The sequence below is a fragment of the Liolophura sinensis genome, chromosome 1 (assembly GCF_032854445.1).
Source record: "Liolophura sinensis isolate JHLJ2023 chromosome 1, CUHK_Ljap_v2, whole genome shotgun sequence".
NCBI classification, from domain to species: domain Eukaryota; kingdom Metazoa; phylum Mollusca; class Polyplacophora; order Chitonida; family Chitonidae; genus Liolophura; species Liolophura sinensis.
Window position 1 is genome coordinate 86,161,171 of NC_088295.1, and position 26,380 is coordinate 86,187,550.

At 39.0% G+C, this 26,380-nt stretch overlaps 2 protein-coding genes across 4 annotated transcripts; one reads left to right on the forward strand and one right to left on the reverse strand.

Annotated features, from left to right (window-relative positions):
- Positions 1-243: 243 nt before the first annotated feature.
- LOC135461936 (peptidyl-prolyl cis-trans isomerase G-like) lies at positions 244-16,697 on the reverse strand. 3 transcript variants are annotated; one of them, XM_064739225.1, is made up of 20 exons: positions 16,661-16,697; positions 13,968-14,032; positions 13,438-13,512; positions 12,967-13,074; positions 12,531-12,575; positions 11,618-11,705; positions 10,335-10,364; positions 9,548-9,693; positions 7,939-8,110; positions 7,302-7,433; positions 6,561-6,672; positions 5,081-5,532; positions 4,729-4,794; positions 4,143-4,619; positions 3,412-3,501; positions 2,673-3,105; positions 2,422-2,505; positions 2,136-2,218; positions 703-1,758; positions 244-528 (listed from the first exon to the last, which is right to left on the reverse strand). In XM_064739225.1, exons 2-20 carry the CDS (start codon positions 14,029-14,031, stop codon positions 390-392), a joined length of 3,852 nt encoding a protein of 1,283 aa, XP_064595295.1. In that variant the 5' UTR covers position 14,032; positions 16,661-16,697; the 3' UTR covers positions 244-389. The 3 variants fall into 3 exon arrangements, with proteins under 3 accessions (XP_064595295.1, XP_064595296.1, XP_064595297.1); XM_064739226.1 differs by lacking the exon at positions 4,729-4,794; XM_064739227.1 differs by lacking the exons at positions 12,531-12,575; positions 12,967-13,074; positions 13,438-13,512; positions 13,968-14,032; positions 16,661-16,697 and adding an exon at positions 11,001-11,140 and having other exon boundaries at positions 246-528; positions 11,618-11,699.
- A 285-nt stretch (positions 16,698-16,982) lies between these two features.
- Positions 16,983-26,052, forward strand: LOC135482079 (ankyrin repeat and MYND domain-containing protein 2-like). The gene is made up of 13 exons (XM_064761912.1): positions 16,983-17,059; positions 17,180-17,296; positions 17,630-17,694; positions 18,571-18,709; positions 19,187-19,285; positions 19,700-19,774; positions 19,899-19,984; positions 20,734-20,942; positions 21,250-21,385; positions 23,538-23,669; positions 24,146-24,218; positions 24,489-24,590; positions 25,378-26,052. The coding sequence occupies exons 2-13, from the start codon at positions 17,224-17,226 to the stop codon at positions 25,497-25,499; spliced, it is 1,311 nt and encodes a 436-aa protein (XP_064617982.1). The 5' UTR covers positions 16,983-17,059; positions 17,180-17,223; the 3' UTR covers positions 25,500-26,052.
- The last annotated feature ends 328 nt before the right edge of the window (positions 26,053-26,380 follow it).

The window sequence follows — 26,380 nt, forward strand, 5'->3', positions numbered from 1 at the left end:
GATAAGCAAGTTACCATTTCAACTGCCAAGAATCACGATGAAAAAATGAGGTTTACTGCCACACTGAAAATATTTCTGCCAGTGTCACAAAGAATCACAAGACCTAGAACTGGAATGCAGGATAGGCCTTCTGACCCCTCCAGTACACACAGCTAAGACAAACAAGGTCTGATTAGGGCATGCCTGGATTGTGATTGTGACATTGAACCTGCATGCCTTCTGATTGTGACTTTGAAAAGCAGGAAAAGGACCTGCATAGCCTGGATCAATTATTTTAAAGTGAAAGACAGCACCTGACTAATGTTTATGTCCACTGAAAGACTTACCTTAAACCGACACTAAGTATTTTTTTAGATTTTTTTTAAACCCAGTAAAAGTTTGGTGACACTTTATCTTGTCACCTTTAAACTCAAAATGTTAAAGAAAAAAGCAGCTACAACACCCTTTGTACCAGCAACAGAGCACACTGACCTTGAATTTGAAAACCTCCTGGGTGATCTGCGTGGTGGAGAGCGTCGTCGTGGCGATCTGACAAGGGAAAACAAGGACTTCTTTAAACAATGACATGTATTTACATGGTTGATTTATTTGTCACTGTTAGCAAATTGCATATTTAACGGAACTGATCCAATTTGATTTAGCAAGCACAACCCATTAATATTTTGTAGCAGTAAATATTCAAAAATATAATGGCATTCTTACCTGGATCTGGATCGTGAGCGTCTACCTGTGCGACGAGCCACGGGTGAAAATCGACGCGGTGACCTAGATCTCCTGCGCCGAGAACCTGACCTTGAACGTCGCTTTGGCGACCTTGACAAAGAGCGTTTTCTTGGAGACCTAGACCTTGACTTTCTCCTTGGAGATCTGGATGTTCTTCTCGGTGATTTTGATCGTCTTCTTGGTGAAATGGATCGTTTTCTTGGTGAAACGGAGCGCTTTCTAGGAGAGTGAGATCGTTTCCAAGGTGATCCTGACCGCTTTCTTGGTGAAAACGACCGTTTCCTTGGTGATCCTGAACGTTTTCTCGGTGAAAAAGATCTTTTCCTTGGTGAACCTGACCATTTCCTAGGTGACACAGATCGTTTCCTTGGTGACTTTGACCTCCTTTTGGGGGAGCTGGATTTTCCTGGTGGAGATCTGGATCTCGAAACTCTTGATTTCAATGGCGACTTGGATTTTGAACCTTTACGAGGTGCCTCGCTTGATTCCGATCTAGACCTTCGCCCTTTACTTGACTTGAAGGCTCCTCTGACTGGAGATGTAGACTTCTTCCTTGGGGAGGGAGATTGACTACGGCTTGAACCTGGAGACTTGGTTAATTTTCTGCCAGGTGACTGTTGTTTGCTTTGTTTGCTGAAGCTGCTGTCTAGTGGATGTGCCTCCCCTGGCAAGGGTATATCTCGACTCGGACTGATAACTCCTGGTATTTGTGAAGGGATGTTTTGGGGAACGCTGCTGTGTTGTGAGACCTGGGATGTTGGGGATTTGGCTATTGGTATGGGGCTGTAAGTTGCCGTTTTAGTGAATGCATCCATGCTTACACTGTCCTCGCTGTACATATCTATTTTAAAGTCACGTGGTTGACTGGGGGAGGAAGAGGACTCGCTGGAAGAGCGAGTTTTAGTCTTCTTAACAGGAGGGGGTAAGGGATCTGATGGTAACGGCACTTCAGATATGTGTACAATGGGATCAGGTCCAGCATCCTTAAGCCAACCGTAACCTCTGTCAGCTGGTTTCAGCGGCTTCACATGTTTTCTAAAACAGCACACAAAATGTTACATCCTGGAGTTGTATTAAACACAGATAGATTTATCCATTTGATTGTTGCTTCATGCCTTACTCAATTTTTCCCTCAAATTTTTCACTTACACGATGGCAGCATATATACATACATCTATATTACAAGAAATGTATAGTTATATACCATGGGGACTCGAGATGCGATCTCTGTGAAGGGCTGGGATAATATCTTCAAACTGAGGGGAAAAAATCCAAGAAAGATGTCACCAGTGTTTGATACTACTATTTCCAAACTTAAGGTAAAACAAGGTAATTTAAATACATTTCATCTTCAGACAATTCACTGAAGGATTGCAAATTTCAGCAGCGTAGAATTCTTCAAACACTCTTACCCTGCTAGCTCCTTGGTAGCCTCAGCAACTTTGTCTATTGGTGGTAGAGGTGGAGTTTTGATGCGCACTACTGGCTCATCTTTCTAAAATACACAGAATGCAGGTCATTAAAATGGAACCATCAATCCAATCATACATCCAAATGTAACATAGCAAAATTACTGCCATCAGACTGGAGAAGTAGCCTGATTTAACCTTACTGAATGTTTCTTGACCATCATCTGGGTAAATACACATAATCAGGTGGATTCGAAAATTTGTAAATTCATTAAAAAAAATGATTTACCACAATGTTTGTCTGTGTTTTGGTGTCTCGTTCTTCTTCGTGCTCAATCTCCGGGTCAGGAGGGGGCTGCCATTTAAATCTTTCCTGAAAGGCAAAGAAAAATTGAATGGGTCAAGACAATAAAACGGGTCTCCAGACAACATAAATGATGATTTAGTCATATCAGTGAATATTACAAGCAATACAATGCTACAGGCAGAATGAACAAGCCTTTCTAGCCAACAGCCAACGCATCTCAACAATCTTCTTACCTCTACTCTGTCTTTTTTCTTGGAAGACTTTTGGTTATCGGATGAGCTTGACGAAGATCTGGAGGAAGAACGAGAGCGTGACCTTGAGCGTGACCTTGAAGGAGAACTATACCCACTTTTCCTCTCCCCTTCCTCTGAGGGTGGGGACACTTCCCTACGGGTAGTGGGAATCGCTTTAGGTATCAAGTCACTCCTTCTCACAGCTGGCTCTACTTCATTGTCCATGTCAATGGTGAATTTCATCTCACTGAAGCCATTAGAAGTTTCCACTTTCTCCTGCTGTCTGCCACTACTTTCACCAACCTCCATGGGTGACCTTGACATAGGGTAAAGGTCAGGAGGGTTGCTGTCCGATTCTGACGCTGGACCTGTCACCTTGGTTATAGCTGGTGGGTTGTCGGGTGAACTTCTGCGAATATCTCCTTCAGGATCTCTAAATTAACAATAACATACATTACACAATGTCTTATTCATACTTCTGTTGAATTTCCAGAAAAACTGATTTGATTTTCCTCTCCACATTTCTGTTTTGTGTCTGACACTTGTACCCAGTATAGCTGGTACCTCAATATGCAAGCCACACATGCAGCTGAACTATTCAAAACTCCCTTTCACAACATACACATGCAGCACTGCTTATAGCTGAGATTTTTGTCCAAAAATCATTCCCTCAACATTAGTAATCAATTATTAATATTTTAAATTGTGTCACTTGCAAAGATGACGGTTCATAGGTTACCTTTTGTCCTCTCGTGAGTGTTGCTGTAAAGGCTTCATCCCCGGCCTCCAGTGGGTGGGAGGTGGACTCTCAGACTTCTCTTTACGAGCCCTGTAAACCCATCAGAAATGAAAAATAAAAACGTTATCATTGTGAAGAGCAAAAGCATACTTCAATGCATGGAACAGAGAACAGATGGCCACCATACATATGTTTTAGGCTTTTCCCTGGGTAAACATATGGAAAACTGATATCAAAACTGGCAATCAGTTTATAGGTGGAGAAAAATGGAAAGCCTGGGCTTAACCCCAGTAGGTAAGTCACAGGGATGTAAGTCATGGGGATGTAAGTCATGGGGATGTACGCCATGGGCATGTAAGTCATAGGCATGTAAGTCATAGGGATGTAAGTCATAGGGATGCAAGTCATAGGCATGTAAGTCATAGGCATGCAAGTCATGGGGATGTAAGTCATGGGGATGTAAGTCATAGGGATTTAAGCCATAGGGATGTATGTATGCTTGAGATTTTACCAAGTACTTCACAATTTCTTTGCCATACAAAAAGGGGGTAATTATATATGTTAAAATAGCTTCGTAAAATTGGGCTAAGGTATACTGACTTCGAGGAGGACGCTCTAACCATTAGGCCACCGAAGCAGTCCGAAAAGTCATAGGTGTTATGACAAGAACACGAACTTTTCAACCTAGTTCATCTCCAGCTATAAGACGACGAACTCCTGACGTTGCCTACCTAAAAGGTTGTGACCTTTTGGTCGGGCTTCTGCTCTTTGAAGAATCCAACGAGGTTATCCTTCCTGACCTTCGACGTCCATGTGAACCAGCCGATGATGACCTTGAATGTGACCTTGATCTCCTACTTGACCTCTGTTTACGATCTTCCCTGCTCTTGTCTGTGGTGTGGGACTGAGAACTTTTACGATCAGACCTTGGCCGTACTGGAGAGGCTGACTTTGATCTTGATTTCTGGCGGCCAGCCCTTATGGGCGATCTTGACAAGGGTGCTCTCCTCCTTGCTGGGGATTTTGATCTTGACCTACTCTTCCTTCTGTCTCGTCTGCCAGATTCCTCCCCGTCATCAGGTTTATGCTTGGATTCTGATTCATGTCTCTCTTTTTTCTTGTCTTTCTTGGAGGAGTGGTCATGTTTAGAGTCATCTTCATCATCCCTGGATTTCTTGACCTTCTTTTCTTTCTTGTGCTTTTTGTGTCTGTAAATAATACCATTAATATAAAGTCAAAAACAATTGGCTCGTGAACAAATCATACAGGGAGGTGAACAGACAAAGACAAGATTCTGTAAAGAAAACAACTGCTCACTTTTTATCCTTCTCTTTGTGTTTATCCTCCTCCCCTCCTTTCCTCTGCTCTGCTGGATCTGGCCTCCTAAAATCATGTAATACATGTAACATTACTAGCAATAACAGAAACTTAGTACTTAGGAAATACTACTGATCTTATTCAAGTTTCAGCAGATGATGAGGGATCCCTTACCACTAGAGGTAAATTCTTCCCTGCACTTATATCTATGTTTAATAATTTTAACCCTGTTTAATGACAGGCAGACTATCTACATCACTCCTTCACCTCCCCTAAAATCCTTAAGGTGAATGTATTCATGTATACTCCACATATCTCCAACACGAGTCCAATACACTACATTCTAGCTTACCTGGTCTCCTGAGTGTCACCCTCAGCCTGACCTTGCTGAAAGCGGTCAGTCAGCCGGGAACCACTGCTCTCCATTCTTTGTCGCAAGTCCTGGTGCCTACGCTGCACATTGTCTCTATTTCTATCCCATTCCTCTCCACTAAGGCGACCAGCTCTAGGGTTTACTCCCCTTGCATCATCACTTCTACGCCTTTCATGCTCATCTCTCCCTCTTACATTATCTCTATCTTCTCGACCTCTGCCCTCATGGCCTCTGTTTTCCTGGCCTCTGCGGGAACCCCTGGACAGTCTTTCCTCACGACCTTGGTTTAAGGGATCTTCATGACCCCAGCGACTGCTCTGGTCAACATCGACAGGATCATCCAGATCATCCAGAGCAGAGGCAGGTTTAAGACGATCAATTTCTTTTCGCCAGTGTGGTGGGGTCTGACTTCTGCTGCGTGAGCGGAACCTCTGTTTACAGATAAAATTCAAATATTTATTTGAAATGCTTCAGAAATAAAATTTAAAAAGATTAAAGGAAAAGACCTCTAAATCAGGGTAGGCATCACCAAATGGTTCATTTAAAAATATGCATAAATATACTTTTGTTTATTTTTTTTTTTAGATGTTTGTAAAAAGAGTAGGCATTCAAACATTTAAATTTTAAGGTGGGCTTTATGGACCATAACAGCACAGTTTAGGAACTCACAGGAAGTTATTCCAATTCTAATAACACCATTGAAAGTTGGAATAACACTTTCTACCCATGTGTAAAAAATTACTGAAATAATGTTCCCCAAAATTCCTTCCTCCTGGTGAACGTCAGGAAAAAAGGTGATGTGACGTCACAGTTTCAAGGTAACGTCAATATTGTTTATAAAGCACACCATAGTATTCAAATATCTGAATGCATTTCAACACTCTTAAGCTCACCTGTACGAGACAAATAAATGCAAAAGTTCAACTCAATGTTTAAAAAACTGAAATTGTGAATTTGGTAATTTACAGTAATTAATATGCTCACACAGCATAAGCAATGTAACATCCTACTTGCATCATTGTGCCTTATAAACAAAACTTAAGGTCAATACATACAATACTTTTTAAGATACCAACCCTAAAGTTTTGCGTAACCGTGATCCTAATACACATAAAAAATTGAGTCAGGAATTCAGTAATTTATGGTATTTAATATGCACACACACCTTATCAACGATGGAATATCTCCCTCACTCTATTGTGCTCTACATGTGTGCAATACCAGCAGTACTTTTTAAGATACCACCCCAACCATTTTAACACTGCTTTATTTATTACTGGACGCCGACACTCAGGGTACGATATAAGCTTTGTCTGTACTTAAAAATAAACAGAACTATTTTTACGCATAGTTTGCAGTTTATCTGTAAAATGAACCTTACTTCATATCTTACCCTCCTTTTACGTTAAGAACGTGCTACTAATAATTTTATGTTTTTCATCTAACATTCACTACTCACAATTGTCCCACGCCCTTTTATCTTCCGCCCAGAGGCGGAATAGTAAGTCCTAGAGTAAGGCCTTCTCTGGGCAGGGGTATTTCTTCTGTATGCTGGAGGGGAACGCTGTTTCCTGTAATGAAATCATCAAAAAGACATATACCCACTGAAACTTTTCCCCATTATTTTTCTTTACATAGGTCAGCAGAATTTTAAAAATGAATTGTTGCATTTCTAATTTCACTCAGGGGCCACTTTTATCAAATGTCCCAAGACTTAAGTCCTGAAAGCAAACACAGCTATAGTTAAAACATTTTGCTCAAGGAAGCTTTAAATTTGTACACTGGTTCTTTATGCAGGACAATGTACTAATCACAATTTGAGTTCCTTCCTGGTTTGAATTTGGCTTTATAAGCACTTGCAAGTTTTGACTTAAGTTGCTTGATAAACAAAGGCCCAGATCTGAATAATTGGGAAAAATTTCTCTTCTTTTCTCTCTCACACATTCTAGTTCAATTACAAACCAACGCATGTAATACGTATGACTTGATTCAACCCCAGATTACGAAAATCATGGTAATATATGTCTCTATACCACTGTTAACAGATCAAACTCTGAAGACATAAGGAGAAGCAAATCAGAGCGTAGAAAATGTCTGAGTGTAAATGACCTAAAGTACAACAGAAAGTAAACCTGTGACATTGTTTCCATTACATGAAAGTAAAATTCAAGCCTTGTTTTATTATAACAACGTTGTGTACCTGGCATCTTGCTCTGGGCTTTTCCTCATCAGGAAGTTTTGAGACGGCACATCTGGAATCTCTTCAGGCCGGATATCCCCAAATACTGTGGTAACTGGCTCAGACTTCCCATTTTTCTCATCATCTTTCTCACTGAAAATATAAAGTTGGTACATTGATTTTTTTTTTTTTTTTTTTTTTTTGATTGGAGTTTTACGCCGTACTCAAGAATATTTCACTTATACGATGGCGGCCAGCATTATTGTGGGTGGAAACCGGGCAGAGCCCGGGGGAAACCCACGACCATCCGCAGGTTGCTGGCAGACCTTCTCACGTACGGCCGCCAGCATGAGCTGGACTTGAACTCACAGCGACCGCACTGGTGAGAGACTCCTGGGTCATTACGCTGCGCTAGCGCTTTAACCGACTGAGCCACGGAGGCCCCTTGGTACATTGATGTCTAACAATTTATTTCACTACAGCAAACTGCAAAATCATAAGAAAATATTTCACTATTCTCCAGAGCAAAGCAAATTGCCATGCATCACTAGCCAAAATATAGGTAGCAAAGAGCTAAAATGAGATTTCATTAGTGTAAAATGCGATGATGGTTCTGTATTTTGTAATTAGTGTTTCCAAACTTCTCACTGTAACTAACCTCTCAGCATCCTTCTTCTTATCCTTCTTCTTTTTGGACTCCTTTTTCTTGTGCTTGACTTTCCTCCTCCTCTTTTTCTTTGATTTCTCTTCTCCACTTTCTGTGTCAGAGCTGGAGTCGCTTCCTGATGAACTTTCTGATTCTGATGCAGCTTTCTTCTTTTTCTTTTCCGCTAAAACAGAAAATCCAGAAACCGAAAATGAGCGGGTCATCATAATGTTTCGCCACCACATAGCTGAAATATTGCCAATGCGGCACTCAGACGGAACACACTGACACTCCACCTCATCACAGTACATGGACACTAGGCACAACATCTCACCCAGCCACACTAAACTGACACAAAACACAACACTCCACCCAGCCACAATATATAGCACCAGATATGACACCACACCCAGGCACGGAATGCTGACATCTGGTGTGACACCCACCCAACCTCAGCATATGGACACTAGACATCACATCACACCAAGACACAAAATGCTGACATCTGGTGTGACACCCACCCAACCACAGCATATGGACACTCGACATCACATCACACCCAGGCACAAAATGCTGACATCTGGTGTGACACCCACCCAACCACAGCATATGGACACCAGACATCACATCACACCCAGGCACGCTAAACTGACACAAAACACAACACTCCACCCAGCCACAATATATAGCACCAGATATGACACCACACCCAGGCACGGAATGCTGACATCTGGTGTGACACCCACCCAACCTCAGCATATGGACACTAGACATCACATCACACCAAGACACAAAATGCTGACATCTGGTGTGGCACCCACCCAACCACAGCATATGGACACTAGACATCACATCACACCAAGGCACAAAATGCTGACATCTGGTGTGACACCCACCCAACCACAGCATATGGACACCAGACATCACATCACACCCAGGCACGAAATGCTGACATCTGGTGTGACACCCACCCAACCACAGCATGTGGACACTAGACATCACATCACACCAAGGCACAAAATGCTCACATCTGGTGTGACACCCACCCAACCACAGCATATGGACACCAGACATCACATCACACCCAGGCACGAAATGCTGACATCTGGTGTGACACCCACCCAACCTCAGCATATGGACACTAGACATCACATCACACCCAGGCACAAAATGCTGACATCTGGTGTGTCACCCACCCAACCACAGCATATGGACACTAGACATCACATCACACCCAGGCACGAAATGCTGACATCTGGTGTGACACCCACCCAACCACAGCATATGGACACTAGGCATCACATCACACCAAGGCACAGCAGATGGGCACCATTCATAACAACCCAACCAGTCACAATATCACCTGGTATACAACCTTGTTTTGTAATGAGTTAGGACAATGCGATCACACATTCAACCCCAGTGCTACAGTGTGGCACATTGCCACCTTCCACACTCTCGAACAGCTCGGACGAGATCTCACTTAACATCTTGCATGCTTTAAGAAATTTCAATTCATATGCGAACATGTTACTTCCGAAACTCAATCATATTCCCAGCAGATTTTGATGACAATTTAAAAGCCTTCATAAAACAGAGGTTGTCCACTGAGTGAGTTTACCTTTACGCTTGATCTGAAGGACAAGCTCTCCACAGTTGCCAATGACAACATCTTTCACTGGCCTACTCTTGTTATCTGTTGGCTGGTTCTCAACTAGCTTCACCACTTCCTGTCCATTGATCACATGACCAAAAACTACATGGACCCTGTCAAATCAATACAATGCTCTCATGAACCGAAGCAAAAAACTACTACATCTTATAAAATGATGATTTTCAATGTTTGGTTTCAGCTTTCCAAGTTCAAAAGAATAAAAGTAGTACTGAATGCTGAATTAATAAATTAAAATACCAAAATGTAGATGTTAAGGAACAAGTCAAGATTGCTGAGGTTGAATGTAACCATGATCATAGTTGGAAGCACAGTTTCTTCATTTAATTTTCTTCATGTTTTATGCCGTACCCAAGAATATTTCACTTACACCACGACAGTCAGCATTATGGTGGGAGGAAACTGGGCAGAGCCTGGTGGAAACCCACAACCATTTGCAGGTTGCTGCCAGACCTCCCCACATATGGCTTGGTAGGAAGCCAGCATTAACTCACAGCCATTGCATTGGTGAGAGGTTACTAGGTCACTGAACCTCGCTAGCATGCTCAGCATTTGACCACAGAGGCTCCCTAGGAAGCACCAATACATCCTATTATTTTACAACAGATGCATGACAAAAGGCAAAAAAGCCCTTAATGTAACTGCCATGTATTATATTTTCACTGTGTTATAAGTATCTATTGACCTTAAGCCAATGAATGATATTCCTTCCCCAATTATACACCCATGTACTTACCCATCCAAATGTGGTGCTGGCTTTGTAGTTCTGAATATTTTAATGGAACCAGCCAGGAAAAAAGGAAAGACAAACTATTAGGTCAAATTTCAAGTGATGCCATCCATTAAGGAAGAGAAATTAGATGGAATTTGAACTGTTACATTTAACCGAAGAAATCTCAGAGAATGTGTTTCTTTTTGTTAAAAACATAACTGCATGTAAGACCTATGCCTTCAAATGACTATTTTTTAACTTACAACAATTACCCAATCAGCTGTTATAAAATCAGAACAAACACTGCTAACATCCCACCAAGTATAGTCCTTAATACATCCCATTCTCTGAGAATTCTTACAAATATAATTCAAATGTGACTTCAATCTTGTTACAAATAAGGAAAACAGAAACAAAAACAGATCATCTGGTTGAATAGATATATGTTGCTTCTGGGTAAAATGATAAGGTCTGTGTCTGCCAGCAGTCTCTGTGTCCGTCTCCAGCCGTAGTTCAGAAAAAGAGAAGAAACAAAGCAAAATGGCCTACAAATGACACCTGTAAAATAGTTCACATCTTATTTAGCACACTGCCAGGGGCAGACAATGACTGGGTGATAGAATTTATACTCTACTGCTCACAATGGTGGAAGATAAAACCAGGGCTTCTTGCCAGATGTCCAAGGCTTACATGTATACCGTATATATCTGGGACATCAATGTTTCCCTGGCAACTTCACTTTTACGCAGCACGAAAGCCTCCTGCATAATGTTAGGTTTACCTTCATGTTTCACACACCAGACCAGAGGGCAAGTCTTTTTTCTGCATAACTATGCAAAAATTGGACAAAAAGCAGTAAATGTAGATTTTCTGTCAAAGTTTGCTGCAATAAATATGACATGGAAGAAACATTCGCATTCAATTTCCTTAACATTGAAATGTTGTTTAAATTTTCTATACTTTAGAGCTTATATGTAGTTCACTACTTTCACAAACTGGTACAACTTTAGAACACTGTTGAAAGGTAAACATGTTGCCCAACATTTTACTTTACTTTTGGTGAAAATGTTAAAGTCAAAAATATGTAATCTAACCAATCTGTAAGGCAGAAAATTTAGACATGCTCAAAAAAGAATGCGGCTTAATACATTACAAAATTTCCTTTGCCTTACAGAATGGTTGTAAAAGTGATTTACTCGGCTTTTAAATAATGTCCATGTTTGTTGTACAACAAGCACACCTGTACCAGAAAGCCTGTGGAGTAAGATGGTGTTAGGAAAAAGAACTATTAAAATACAAATACTTACATGAAGAACTGAGAACCATTGGTGTCCTTTCCACGGTTAGCCATGGAAAGGAGGAAGTCTTTGTCATGTTTGACAATAAAATTTTCATCTGAAAAGTAAACCCAATAAACCTAAACATTAGAAATATGATGGATACTTTGCAGTTTTATGCAAATGAAACGGCACACAACATGAATTCAGTTGAAATATACAGACCTCTAACTAGAAATTAAAGGCACACACCATAAGCACGGGACACTCAGGATGGCAATTTCCACTGTTCATCTATTAGCACTTAGACTAACAAAAATGGCTTGATGCTTATGTTAGGGGCAGGTTGCAACACACTTCTAAAAACCCTTGGCAGGGGCTGAATGAGATACAATCAGCTGATGAAAATGTAAGGGATTCGCAGGGCTATCATACAAGGTAAGATACTGATGTACATGTAACATGGAAAAATGATCACATCACATATGAAAACACGATGATACGAGCAGGTACCTGAAAGAGGACCAAACTGTAAAATTTGCCAAAAAAAAAAATTGAGGGTGTTTATGGGAGGGGTCCCTAAAGTCTTTCACCAGAAACATGTAACTGATTAACCTCCTCACTTGAGATCTCTGTTTGCTGTTAGTATCATTTGTTTATTTATTTGACTGGTGTTGTATGCCATCCTGAGGAATATTTCCCTTATACGATGGCAGTCACCATTATGGAGTGAGAAAACCATGCTCAAACAAGACATAATTATGCATTATGAAAATAAATTATGAAATGGGCAGGTTTGAAAATGAAAGACACAAAAAATACCAAAATTGTACTAAGAGTTTATGTAATGTTAATTCCCACAGAAACTAAGAGAAAAAAAATTAATTCATTTGTCAGTTTTTTATTTGAATTTAAGAAGTTAATGCAAATTTCTGAGAGTTACCTGGAAAGCTTCCTCCATATATAGATTCGCCCCCACTTCCATCACCTGTTAACAAAAATGTATATTTAAAAACTGTCAGGTGCTGCTTTTCTAAGAATTAGGTAGGTCAGTAAGGAGATATAAAGCCATAACTCAAAACACCTTAATTATAGTTCCCTGCAGGTATACCACACATTAACTGAAACACAATAACATTGAAATGAGAGATCCCTTTACTATTAAACAGGCCTTGGTTTCATGAAGCGCACTCAGTTAAGTAAGCTCTGAACTACCATGAAATGCACTTAGCTAAGGCCTACTATCTAGTAAGTACTCTATATCAAACTGAACCCTGAATAGAATGATTTGATGGCATATATATTGGTAAAAACAGTAACGGCTCTAAAGTTGCAGGGAACAAAAAAACAGATTGCAAATGGTAAAGAAAATGTAGTACCTTTGGTGAAATCTCCACCTTGCACCATGAAATCCTTCACAACTCGGTGAAGGGGGGCATCTTTGTAATGGAGGGGCTTTCCAGACTTTTCACCGACTCCTTTCTCTCCTACAAACGAGTTTTAAGATATTATAGTCCAAATGAAGTTCTTGATGCAAATTTCCCTGCTGAAAATTCACATTTAAAATCAAAAATGATGTTTACTTTCAAAAGCATCATGGTATTCTCTTTGAAGTTTTAACATCCTAGATGTGATAATTGAAGATATAAACCCAGATCTGAAATAAGTAAGTCTAAATGAGTTTCATACATTCAAATTTCTTTTCTGCTGAATAAATGCTGAAAAGTTAGACGTACACACCGATAGATATTAGTTATGAAGGAGAATAAAACTGATATCAATAATTTAATTAACATCCAAAATGCTCACATTCTGAACTGTAAAAGCAGATCAGTTAAGCATCCACATACCTGTACATAAAGCTCTAAAGTTTTCACATGTCTTTGGAGTGATGTCACTAAACAGCTCAAATATTATTCTTCCAACTGAAAAAAAAAATCATATTACATACATTCATCACTAGGGCCATATCAAGGAAAAAAAACTGAAGTTTCTGATACCAAACTTCAAAAGGTGACATTATGACAGTGCATGAAGGAATTTTATAAAATGCAACCCAAGTTTGAAAGTGGTGCCTTCTGAAAATTTGTAAGTCTCCGAATGAAAGAAATTTGTATGAAAACTTAACTCTTTATTGGTGAATCATATTTACATATTAGTTTGAATATTTTTTGATGTGTTTGGATTACCAATGAATTAAGCCCATTTTACAAATATACATGAATTACTGAACTGGAGGTAGATTGCTTTTTCACTACTGCTGTCATATGCATACACGTATATATATGTATTTACAATTTCTTGTTTCAAATTAAAATTCTACATAATATTACTGATACCAATCTTACACCAACAAACAGAAGTAAACAGCATTTAGTACCTGGTTGCCCACCAATTTCTACATCAAAGAAACATCTTGGCCTATACCCTTTCTTGACAGTCATCCTGGACAAAACAACATGAGAATAATGTCAATAAAGGCATACAAATGCTATCTGAGTACAGTATGACAAGGGAATGTCAGTTGATCTACAAGGCTGAGACAATGTCAGAAGCTGCAACATTTAGAATGATTAAGAGTTTTGATGTCTGATGCATGTGACATAAGCAGTTCATATAAAAGTGAAAACGTGAATGGAGAAGAGGTGTCCAAGGCTTTGCTTGTCAAAATAGTTTTCAAAATTGATTCACTAGGGAAAAGGAAGACCATAAATGTGGAAAGAAGGACTATTCACTTAAAGGGCTTGAAATGAACATAGGTAAAACAAGAGGTTAACATGGGTAATAGGGCATAAACAACTTTGTTTGGAAACTCATTTTAAGTGGAGCGACTTTGTTTGCAAGAGCCTCCACCTTGTCTCGTATAAACCTACAAGTTCCCTAGTCACAGCTTTGAGCCACCATTCGGCGCAGCAGAATAAGCAAACCCAGTGTTCGGTTAGTTCACATCCAATTAATATAAATATCGAACTTGATTTTAGAGTTATTAAAAAAACAACACAGAGTAACAATATTTTCAAATACAGCTGACGCTTTTGAATTCTTCATGTCCTTTATGTTATTTACATCAGCGATATTTGATGTGTCATACCTGGCAAGAGAATGTACTAATGTCATGTTCTACATCACTTGAAATTGAATCAATTTTGATTTAAAAGAAAAAATAAGAAAAAACATGGACACCTCATTTTCTGTTTACCATGCTATTACGCTTGATACGTACAATACACATCTTCCGTTCGTACATGATTACAACTGTAATATAAGTTACAGATATAATTTTTTTTTTTCGCACGTAAGTGTTCAAATGCTGATCCATCAAGAAGAAAAAATGTGAAGATACCTATATACATGTATAATTATTCCATTATGGTGGTCGGAGGTTTATTCATCCACCTCTAAACCTGGCCACGCCATATAAGTGAAAAAGTCTTAATCACATTCTTAGGCACCAGTGTAATAAGCAAATAATCTAAGAGGCACATTACGCTGTTTTGTTTGATAGACTTTCAACATATTGACCTAAATATCCTGAAAATAAAAACACAAACACACTATACACCATGGAAAAGTTCACATTCCTGTTGCATAAACAATGACAGACATTTAGACAAGCGTTAACTTTAACAGTTTGCTGGAGAGTAGCATGCAAACGTGTCACAAGTTGAAATAATACATGGGAAATATACCATGCCAGTGATATATCAAATGTGTATATTGAATATCAAAGATTAATGTGACGTAGTGTTATCTGTTCACTAAATTGGTCATCATTATCTCGATTTATTCCCATATCTTGCTACTATCACAGGGATGCCACACACCATCGATTAGTCTGATGTGAGATACATACCTCTTTGGAAATCGTTACAGGCCAAAATGTAATGTATGAATTACAGAAAAACACCATTTGACATTTGGTAAATAGATTCTCTTTTTCAGAGATTGTTACTTAAAATATTAAATTCATTTTTTTGAATACAGCACGGTTGTTGCTTCAGTCTAGGCCTTTGTTTAGCTATAAAATAATGGTATAAAAATTTGTAATCTTGAATGCCATCCTTTATCAGTATTAGGAAATGTTCTGACCAGTCTATTTAAATACATGTATGCTGAAGTGTTTCTGATATAAACATATATACATAACACGTATGGAATCTTAACTTTTGTAATAATCTGTTTACAGAGTACAGGTCATTTCATAAATTCAAAACACATGATAAAAGATCCGAGTAAAGTCTGTTCCATTTTTTATTTATGCCGATGCTATTTAGATTTGGGTTATGGTTTTTGAATGGTTCACTTTTAAATGGAGCAATACTATAGTGCCATTATGGTGATGGCCGATGATTTGACAATATGATATATAATTCGATATATGGAAAGATGAACACGGTACGTTTCACATTGAAGCCAGGTGACGTTCTTTTAGCAACAGAGATGGATATCGAGTTAGGTTTGTTCATTTTACTGGTGCTTTGAAAGTGCCACATGGCCGTGCGGTTAAGTGGTCAAACGTTACAATGCCGGCCTGTGGCAGACAAATAGCAGTGTTTCGTTTGACTTGCTGAACTATGTATTCTTGTGAGACTTTTGAAATGACAAATCGGCTTATTAGTTTCATCAGTGAAGGTTGTAAACTAAAAAGAGAGTATCTGATATTCTGTCAGAAATTTAACACTGCACCATGATACTGAGTACACCTACTGTATCCAACAGCTCCCCCCCACCCCACCCCCAAAATGGCTTGGTGCAGGCAGTGGATAACAAAATAGGCTAGGCTTAGGCCGAGTCAACACCCCGAAGGGATAATGCATATGCAGAAACTTCTCAATGCATGGTATTTACAGAGCGGCAGAAAAATGTTTCATGTCTGAGAATGCCATTTGCAGCAGCAACAACAACAACCATTGAAGAGCCTTTTGTTCATCAATAATTGATTATGTACGCAATTCAAGGACACGAATGACATGTGTTGTGAGGAAGGAATACGAATAAAAACATGGTGCAATTATGGCTAAGTTTTTAGGTTGCTTAGCCTGTACATGGCACGGAACCGTGTCACCAAATTACCTGCCGCTACTCCCTCGACATTGATGCCGACCTGGAATAAAATATGGCGGTAAGTTGGTCCATTCATAAACAAAGGGGAGAACATTGGCACCAATGGCTTACAGTTTTCTAGAATCGCCTAAAAGTAGCAATAGTATCTTTTGATATTTCGAGTCAGTATTAAACAAACCACACGGCTACATTATATGTTACAGGATGTTTTTTTTTCTGAAAAGTAAGACAGGCAAGTAACAATCTGCATCCCCTATCTAGGTATGAGGTTAGACGGTCCTAGCCTACTTCCGCCAGCATGGGTTTATAATAGCCACTTCCGACGCAAGGAAGACAGGTGTATTTTCAGCCGCATAGTACAGAGAACAGCCTGTTCCCTGGAACGTGAAATATTTTATCATCAAAGAGGTAATTATTTTCCACCCATTCAATCACTACCCCAGTATTCTGCGATTGTCAGTGTCTTGTAGCTGTAATCTTGACTGATAAATAGATACAAAATCATAGACTTGTCATAATTTTTTCCAGAAATTTCCCGTCGTCTAGTTGTTGCCAGAGACGCTCTTGTCACAATGGCCGAGAGTGAGAAGAAGGATGGTATCATGAGTGAACAAGAAAAAAAATTATTCGATTCAATTGTACAAGGTACATTAGAGGATAATCCATTACTTTGTTCCTGAAAAATCAAAGCATTTATATCTAATTTAGATTGAATATCAAAACGTCTGTTAGTGCAAATGTACGTTTACCATGTTATATGGAACAAAGAAAGCTAATTATCATGGTTTGAGTGAAAAATAATGGTGTATCTAACTCAAAGCTACCATTAGCAGAAGCAAAATGAATATTAATTCTGGAAGGAAAATTAAAATATCAATTGAAAATGTTGATGTCGGTGAAACTGCCATGCTATCTCTAGGCAGCTGGTCTCCAGAGACTTGTTTATACATGCTATTATATGTTTGCATATTATTTCAGGGTCAGCTGAAGAAGTTAAGTCTTTGCTTGCCGTGGATGGAGTTCGAGTGGATTGCATAGATGATGTAAGGCATCTGGACTGTGAATGATTGAATGATTAATATGAACTAGTATATAGTTTTGTAACCCTTTAAAAAGCTACTTTGGTGTCAAAACATCTGTGTCTTAAAAGCAAGGTAAATTGATAAAGACTGGGATAGTCTGAATGGTTTTCCTAATTTGTGAAAATATTGCAGGGAATTAAAACCGATATTGTACGTTTCGTCAGAGTATATGAAAACAAAATATTTCTGTCCCATCCACTTTGCCTGATGTGACGTCACCCATGACGTCATCAATCGCTGACTTATATCAACAAATGACGCTGCCCTTTCAAACGCTTTGGACGTCATCCCAGCATAAACTCAACGTCGCACCTGCCTAATTCAACGTCATACAGGGAATATTATCACATCATACCAGGAAAATTTTACGGACACAACCAGATTTTGTTTTTCAAAGAATCTTCAGTTATGTGGGCGAAATAGTGTTATTCATCAGAATCCTGTTGAAACATAGTGTTAGGCTTACTCCATAGGATTTCTTTCATATCATTGTAATATTTCTACACAATTTTTATTCTGACCAGAGTGGCACTTTAAATATACATTTAAAACAACTGAATTATGCTTGCAGGCTAGAAGTACCTCCTGATGTATATAAATTGAATGCACAAAGAATTACTTCATATATTTACAGTACAGGTGTATATTTTTTCTTTGTGTTCACTGATAGGTAATAATGCATTGAAGAGAAGAGTCTGTGGTGTGTGTGTGCATGTGTGTGTGGTTTAATTATGGGCCTTTCACCTGCTCCCAGTTATATCGCCGCAGGGTGCCTTCGTGTATTTCGCAGTGAAATATTTCTCAAGTCAAGTACCCGATTTTGTTTGTTTTTTTTAGACAGGTATGTCCCCACTCCAGCATGCTGCCTTCCGTGGCAGAAAAGATCTTTGTGAACTATTTCTAGCACATGGTGCTGATGTGAACTCCAGTCACCATGAGAATGGATACTCATCTCTTATGTTTGCTGCCCTATCTGGTGAGTAGGATTTCAGCCAGTATTTATTTATCTTTCTTTTTTGATTGAATGACAGACATTTCACACAGGACTATGGTGAAAGCCATAGATTCTCGGCATTTCATCAGTTTCTTGGATATAGCTCTGTGCTAGGTTTTTTCAGGGGGTGCCTGCTTTAAAGCTAAAGCTGAACGAGCCTGTCTCATTGTGTTAGGAGAAGACTGAAGCGATTTGTGCCCTGTAATGGATATAATATGGAGTGAAATGATGCCAACAGGTCCTGACATGTTATTTAACAAATCAGGCAACATGATCATTGATATTTAACATGAGATTACTTGAATACATTAAGTGCAATACAAAATGATTAAACAGGTGAGTAATTGGGACAACTTGTTCATGCAGTTCTTACATTAAGAAAAAGGGGTCCATGGCTTTAGAATGCTGATAGTTTACTCTGCACAGTTACATTAATAATACTATTTATAATCCTTACAGGTAACGTTGAAGTAACTCGTCTTATGTTAGAAGCTGGTGCTCGGGTAGACCACATTAACTCTGTCAACAGAACAGCCGCTCAGATGGCTGCGTTTGTGGGTAAGTGAGGCAGTCAAAGCACCTGCACTGTGGTAGTTCAGAGCAGGTTTGATCCCAAGCAGCAGTTAAAAGCTTAATCAATATTTCATTTTTATTTCTGGTTGTCCTTCTGCAAAAGTAAACTTGCACTGTCCTTCGATCATATTTCTCACCGCCAACCTATAAGTGAAATATTCTTGAGTGCATTGTAAACCACCAATGAGATGTGTAAATAGTTGGTTTGCAATCTTCTGTTTTTGCCTTTAATGTTGCAATTTCTGCACACCATACCTCGTTAGGAACACCTACATACAACCATATCATCCATAACCGGGGAATGTATTTTTACTCATTACTGGATTCTCTTAAGTAGGTTGTATCTAAGGCCATCATAAATTTCCCAGCTTTCTTAAAATCCATCTTTGTCCTCCACAGGTCAACACCAAGTTGTCTCCCTTATTAACAACTTTTGTCCCATGGAGACTGTGGAGTACTACACAAAATGCCAAGGTATGTGCATTTAGTGACTTTTGTAAAATCCTTTAATTCTACTACCTCTTCCTTGTTTTGTTATTTACTACTTTGTTGTGTTGGTTTAGTTCTTGTTATAGTGTGTATTTAATTGTATTTGCAGCTTTAGAGAAAGAACCAAGGCTTCCTCCTAGTTTAGCCCCAGCTTTACACAGGTTAATTAATATGTCCAACCTGAATCCAGTAGGGGTAAGTTTTTTTGTCAATATTGTGTTGTATTAAAGAACTTATTTGTAGCAAAGGTAACTTGTCTCTTAGTTTGTGCCGTCACAAATTACATTACATTAGGTGGTCATGATGGTAGAACAACAGGATTATATTGCAATAATCCGCATCATTTCCTTGGGTGAGAGCCTTTAGCTGGCAGAAAAGGTGAAAGCCCATTGACCAGTGATCATGACCACCCTCAGGCTGTACTGGTTTGTTTCAGCAGTGACACCCTGGGGGACTGTGACACCTGTATCGTGTGCTCTGAGAGAGTTTTGTGTGGATGTAAATACATGCCTAACCTTAAACCAATCTTCATGCTTTGCTTTCTTGAAAGTGGGTTTAGAAATGGCAGTGTCCATAGTTTATAATGGCAGATGGCAATATGATTTACCATCAAAGTCCTGCACAGTGGATGAAGTTTGATAGAATTGTCAGCTTTCAGTATTATGTCAAGGCGATTAATGTACACAACATAATGCCAAGTCAGTTTTGTGAGACAGCCCAAACATCTTATCAGGTACTTGTGGAACGATGCACTTCTCTAGACCCTGTCCACACCTTTTCATCTGTTTACCTGGTTACCATGTAGATTTTCAACCTGTCAGTACAAAATAAAAGTAGTTGAGAGGTTGTGTGATGAATGCAAATCCACTGTACCCTCTGATGACCATATTATTCTTATGTTGTTAAAGTTCCAGTACTGTACTGTTATTTTATACTCTTTTCAGATTTCTCTCTATCTTCTCAATCATAAAGGATTGTTAGAAAATTCTTACAAAGTAGCTAAGGTGTTGGAGCATATGTGCGAGTCTAACATGAAGTCACATGACACAAATGACATCATGGCTATGAAGACCCATTACCTGGCCTGTGTTATCAGGCAAGCCAGCAAATCACTAGAAGAGAAGAACGACAACTTACAAACCTGGATCAAGGCGTAAGAATCTTTTTTTTTTTGAAGGAATGAAGTTAGTGTGTCTTCAGATGACTTAAATGAAGCTCTCCACCCAAGGCTGAAAGTTTTGAAACATACAGCCAGATTATATTATTATTGCTATAGTTTAGACATTGCAGTGTGGTTTCCACCAGTTATGTAAACCATTCTCATTCCACTTCAGCCAGGTAGCTGAAGAACATGCAGTATATTCAGGTTGACACATGGACACATACGTTTAACAATCATAAAGTCATTACTGACCAGAATAAGAAAAAGCAGTTTTACCTATTATCTTATTCTGTTTCAGTCTACTAAGAGGCAGAGATGGCGATGGGTTTCAAGAATTCCAGGAGCGATTCATTAGGCAGACATTTAAGGACTTCCCCTATGTGGAGTCTGAACTTCTACAGCAGATGGTTAGGAATGTGGCTCCAGTTAAAATAGTAAGTGTATACCATCATTCTGTATGGCCAGACAGTCCATCATTCTGTATGGTATGGTCAGACAGTCCATCATTCTGTATGGTCAGACAGTCCATCATTCTGTATGGTATGGTCAGACAGTCCATCATTCTCTATGGTATGGTCAGACAGTCCATCATTCTGTATGGTCAGACAGTCCATCATTCTGTATGGTATGGTCAGACAGTCCATCATTCTGTATGGTCAGACAGTCCATCATTCTGTATGGTATGGTCAGACAGTCCATCATTCTGTATGGTATGGTCAGACAGTCCATCATTCTGTATGGTATGGTCAGACAGTCCATCATTCTCTATGGTCAGACAGTCCATCATTCTGCATGGTATGGTCAGACAGTCCATCATTCTGTATGGTCAGACAGTCCATCGTTCTGTATGGCCAGACAGTCCATCATTCTCTATGATCAGACAGTCCATCATTCTGTATGGTCAGACAGTCCATCATTCTGTATGGTCAGACAGCCATCATTCTGTATGGTCAGACAGACCATCATTCTGTATGGTATGGTCAGACAGTCCATCATTCTGTATGGTATGGTCAGACAGTCCATCATTCTGTATGGTATGGTCAGACAGTCCATCATTCTGTATGGTCAGACAGTCCATCATTCTGTATGGTATTGTCAGACAGTCCATCATTCTGTATGGTCAGACAGTCCATCATTCTGTATGGTATGATCAGACAGTCCATCATTCTGTATGGTATGGTCAGACAGTCCATTATTCTGCATGGTATGGTCAGACAGTCCATCATTCTGTATGGTCAGACAGTCCATCATTCTGTATGGTATGGTCAGACAGCCCATCATTCTGTATGGTCAGACAGTCCATCATTCTGTATGGTATGATCAGACAGTCCATCATTCTGTATGGTATGATCAGACAGTCCATTATTCTGCATGGTATGGTCAGACCGTCCATCATACTCTATGATCAGACAGTCCATCATTCTGCATGGTATGGTCAGACAGTCCATCATTCTGTATGGTATGGTCAGACTGTCCTTCATTCTGTATGGTATGGTCAGACAGTCCATCATTCTGTATGGTATGGTCAGACAGTCCATCATTCTGTATGGTCAGACAGTCCATCATTCTGTATGGTATTGTCAGACAGCCCATCATTCTGTATGGTCAGACAGTCCATCATTCTGTATGGTATGATCAGACAGTCCATCATTCTGTATGGTATGATCAGACAGTCCATCATTCTGTATGGTATGATCAGACAGTCCATTATTCTGCATGGTATGGTCAGACAGTCCATCATTCTGTATGGTATGGTCAGACAGTCCATCATTCTGTATGGTATGGTTAGACAGTCCATCATTCTGTATGGTATGGTCAGACAGTCCATCATTCTGTATGGTATGGTCAGACAGTCCATCATTCTGTATGGTCAGACAGTCCATCATTCTGTATGGTATGGTCAGACAGCCCATCATTCTGTATGGTCAGACAGTCCATCATTCTGTATGGTATGGTCAGACAGTCCATCATTCTGTATGGTATGGTCAGACAGTCCATCATTCTGTATGGTATTGTCAGACAGCCCATCATTCTGTATGGTCAGACAGTATATTACTTGTCTGACACAGAGAACCAGTAATTTTTAAAGGAAAGAATTCCTTTTCCAATATAAGTCTTTAATTTGTGGTTCCCACAAGAGTTATGAGAAACCAGACAGCTCCCTGATCCCTGAATGTGAATGCCTTAATGGTTTAATGGCCTTACGGCTTCTGCAGCCACATTCTAGCCACAATGGTTTAAGGGCCTTATAGCTTCTGCAGCCACATTTTAGCCACAATGGTTTAAGGGTCTTGCAGCTTCTGCAGCCACATTCTAGCCACAATGGTTTAAGGGCCTTACAGCTTCTGCAGCCACATGCTAGCCACAATGGTTTAAGGGCCTTACAACCGTTGCGGCTAAATCCAAGAACATCCTATCAACTCACTGCTTCACTATTCTGTGACTTATACCATGTGATGATGAACAAAATACATGATTTGATTTCTTAAACCCTTCAGAAAACATTTTATGACTGAAGATGGCTCAAATTGGGGTCTTCATTTGAATAGATGTATTTAAATTTTATGGTTTGAACTAATTCTGCAGGGAGATGAGCCTACAGCGTTGTCAATCCTTGTGTCAGGTATAAATGGACAGCACTATGTGAGGGAGGAAGAAAACAGCTGCAGCACATGTGGGAAACCCAAGGCGCCAAAGAACTGCTCAGCTTGTAAAATGGTAGTATTTCTGTGGAGGTTACATAGTTAACTCCCTTGTAAAACAATCTGACATCTTGTACAGATTCCATACAGTTCATTGGGTGCGACGAACAAGCGCATCTCTGTCCTGAAGGCACAGTCCTGAACTTATGCACGTTAAAGTCAAACATTGCTGTCCCGGGAAAAGACCTGAAGGAAACAAATTCCCCATTGGGGCATGATGTGAAACCCCCAAATATGCAGATGTCCTTTTGTCATGTGGTACATGCATAAGGTTTATACGTTACAGAATTTGCAAATGGCTGGAAACAGTGTTGCTTTCCAGCTATGAATACTCTGTGGATAAAATTCTGTCATAAATTGGACTTCTTGGAATATGCGTCTAGAACATGGTAATAGGTGATGGGAATAATTCTGTTATTAATGGGTCTGATAGAACAGAAAAAGAAGCCACCATGTGAAGTTCTTAATGTATTGCATTTTTTCATTTTCCAGGTGAAATACTGTGACCAGTCTTGTCAAAAACTCCATTGGTTCACCCACAAGAAGTTCTGTAAACAATTAGCAGGTTTGCAGAGTTCCTGAATTCATCAGCAATAACACTTCCACTTTATTGAAGAGTGATAGTAAAATATTATTTCACTTATTGTAAAGGTTGTACATTTACCATTTTGACAGATAAAAAACAATAACATCAGTGAAAAATAGAATTAAGGTGTAATAATTTTTCATATTTTATATGCGAGTATCAACATGTCTTTTGGGATTTCGAGTGAGTCTGTACATATTTTAATAGCTACTTTTCTCACACTTGCTCTCAACATTTTTCTCTTTGTAGAAGAGTTTGTGAGATATGAAGCAGAAAAAGAAAAATTGCGACAAGCAGATTTGGCAAGGGAGATGGAAGAAAAAGCTAACATCAAAGAATCTCAAACTGAAGGTAAATAAATAGATCTACTTGTATAGTTATGTTGATCTAAAAGGTTTTTTAAGAAAGTTTATATTAAGTGGATTAAGGAGAAACAAAATCATGCGCAAAGCATACTAATGAAACTGTTATAATTTTGCATGACATTGTTTATTTTATTTACTTGATTGGTGTTTTACATCAGACTCAAAAATATTTCACCCATATGATGAAGACCCGCTTTATGGTTTTGTGACATTGTGCAGATTATCTAAAATTTTGAGTGAACTTTATTAAAATTTAAGCATGAAAGTTTGAATTATCACTTTCATTTAAGGCAAAATTGAGCATAATCTTATTGCCATAAAATCATGTGACACTTTTGTCCAAAGATGATCAAGGACATAGTATTCATCTTTCCTGTGCTCTTTTAATTTTCAAATTGATCTATATTCTTTGGACCTCTCTTTCTCATGAAACTCTCATATTAGAGAATGACAGTCTCTACTGACAAAACAGATTTTGTTCAAATTTATGCAACATTTACTCCATTCATTGTGTGGACTTGTGAGAATTTGAACCAGAAAAGTTGGGTACCAAACTGCTGTATTTAAAGCCTCACACCTTTATGGTGACTTATGGTTTGTATCTCCTTTTAATCCCGATTGTTTGCACAGACGTGTAGCTAGTAATGTCTTAATTTCTATTGAAACTGTATGCTGATTAATACTTGTTTCTTCAAATGTTTTTACAATTTTGTCAGAACTGGTAAATATGTCACTTGTAATTCAACAGTTTCCTGTGGCTCTGTATGTTGTAGTCAATGGAAAAGAAGATCAGACAACAGAGAGTCCTTCTCCAGGTTCAGAAAAAGAATACAAGGCGGACAGCCCAAGTGCCGAGAAATCTGTTCTGATTGAAGGCAGCAAGGAAAACAGTTGACGCTAACTTCTCAACAAAGTTTTTTTATCATCTTAACTTTTCATTGGTGATTTGCAGATGCAGCTACAACTGTGTGATTTGTAACCTGGCATAAACTCTGGCAAGATTATTTGACCTAAAATAAATGTTTTAGAACATTTTTGAATCATGTTAAGGTAATGTTACATGTAGATGAGTTGTCTGTTATGTGTAGAGTGTACATTGTACTTCAGTATTGTTTTTGTTTATTCATAGTGTTTCCTGAAACACGTAGGGATGCATAATTGTTGTTGAAATATCTCTTAATAGAATACATAGCTTCTTAACTTGATAACAGATACAGATTTTCAAATTTGCACTCAATTCCTTATTCACATTCCCCTTATTCTGTGAGAACTTTACTTAGTCATACCTTGTTAAGTCTTCAGCCTGTTCACAAAATTTTAATGTTTACAATTTTCATTCTTGCAGAATCACACTCTGAAACTGTGAAAAATAAAAGAAAAAATGCACCTATTGAGTGTTGGAAACCATTCCTGAATGTTACAAAAAGATTTACCTGTGTTTTCTGTACAAAGGAGTTGTTAGTGTATTAATGGGGAACTGTTGGGCAGCCAGCGGACTCCATAAGCAGTCCACTACCATTCTGCAGGCAAATAAACATTGAACTTGTTCTAGGATGACGCCTTTGCTCTAGACTGATTGAATTAGGGGGAAGTGAACATTTTGTAGCTGTATATGATCTGGCCTCTTGCCGAGGTGGAGCGGTACCCAGGCAGGCACAAAAAACTCTAGTGGCCTTATAAGGTGCGTGAATCAAACAAAATGTGTAGCTTGAAAAGTACTGAACTTTTTGGGAAATATAGTACGTACATGTACCCTATCTGATGGCAAATTTTTAA

Bases quoted from the DNA above. Each gene is read 5' to 3' on its own strand.
- LOC135461936 (XM_064739225.1), bottom strand. From the start codon at position 14,031: ATGACTGTCAAGAAAGGGTATAGGCCAAGATGTTTCTTTGATGTAGAA. The intron at 6,673-7,301 runs GTACACAACGTT...ATTTCATTACAG, and splicing joins AGCCCAGAGCAAGATGCCAG to GAAACAGCGTTCCCCTCCAG. The intron at 529-702 runs GTAAGAATGCCA...TTCCCTTGTCAG, and splicing joins CGCTCACGATCCAGATCCAG to ATCGCCACGACGACGCTCTC.
- LOC135482079 (XM_064761912.1), top strand. From the start codon at position 17,224: ATGGCCGAGAGTGAGAAGAAGGATGGTATCATGAGTGAACAAGAAAAA. The intron at 21,386-23,537 runs GTAAGTGTATAC...CTAATTCTGCAG, and splicing joins ATGTGGCTCCAGTTAAAATA to GGAGATGAGCCTACAGCGTT. The intron at 23,670-24,145 runs GTAGTATTTCTG...TTCATTTTCCAG, and splicing joins ACTGCTCAGCTTGTAAAATG to GTGAAATACTGTGACCAGTC.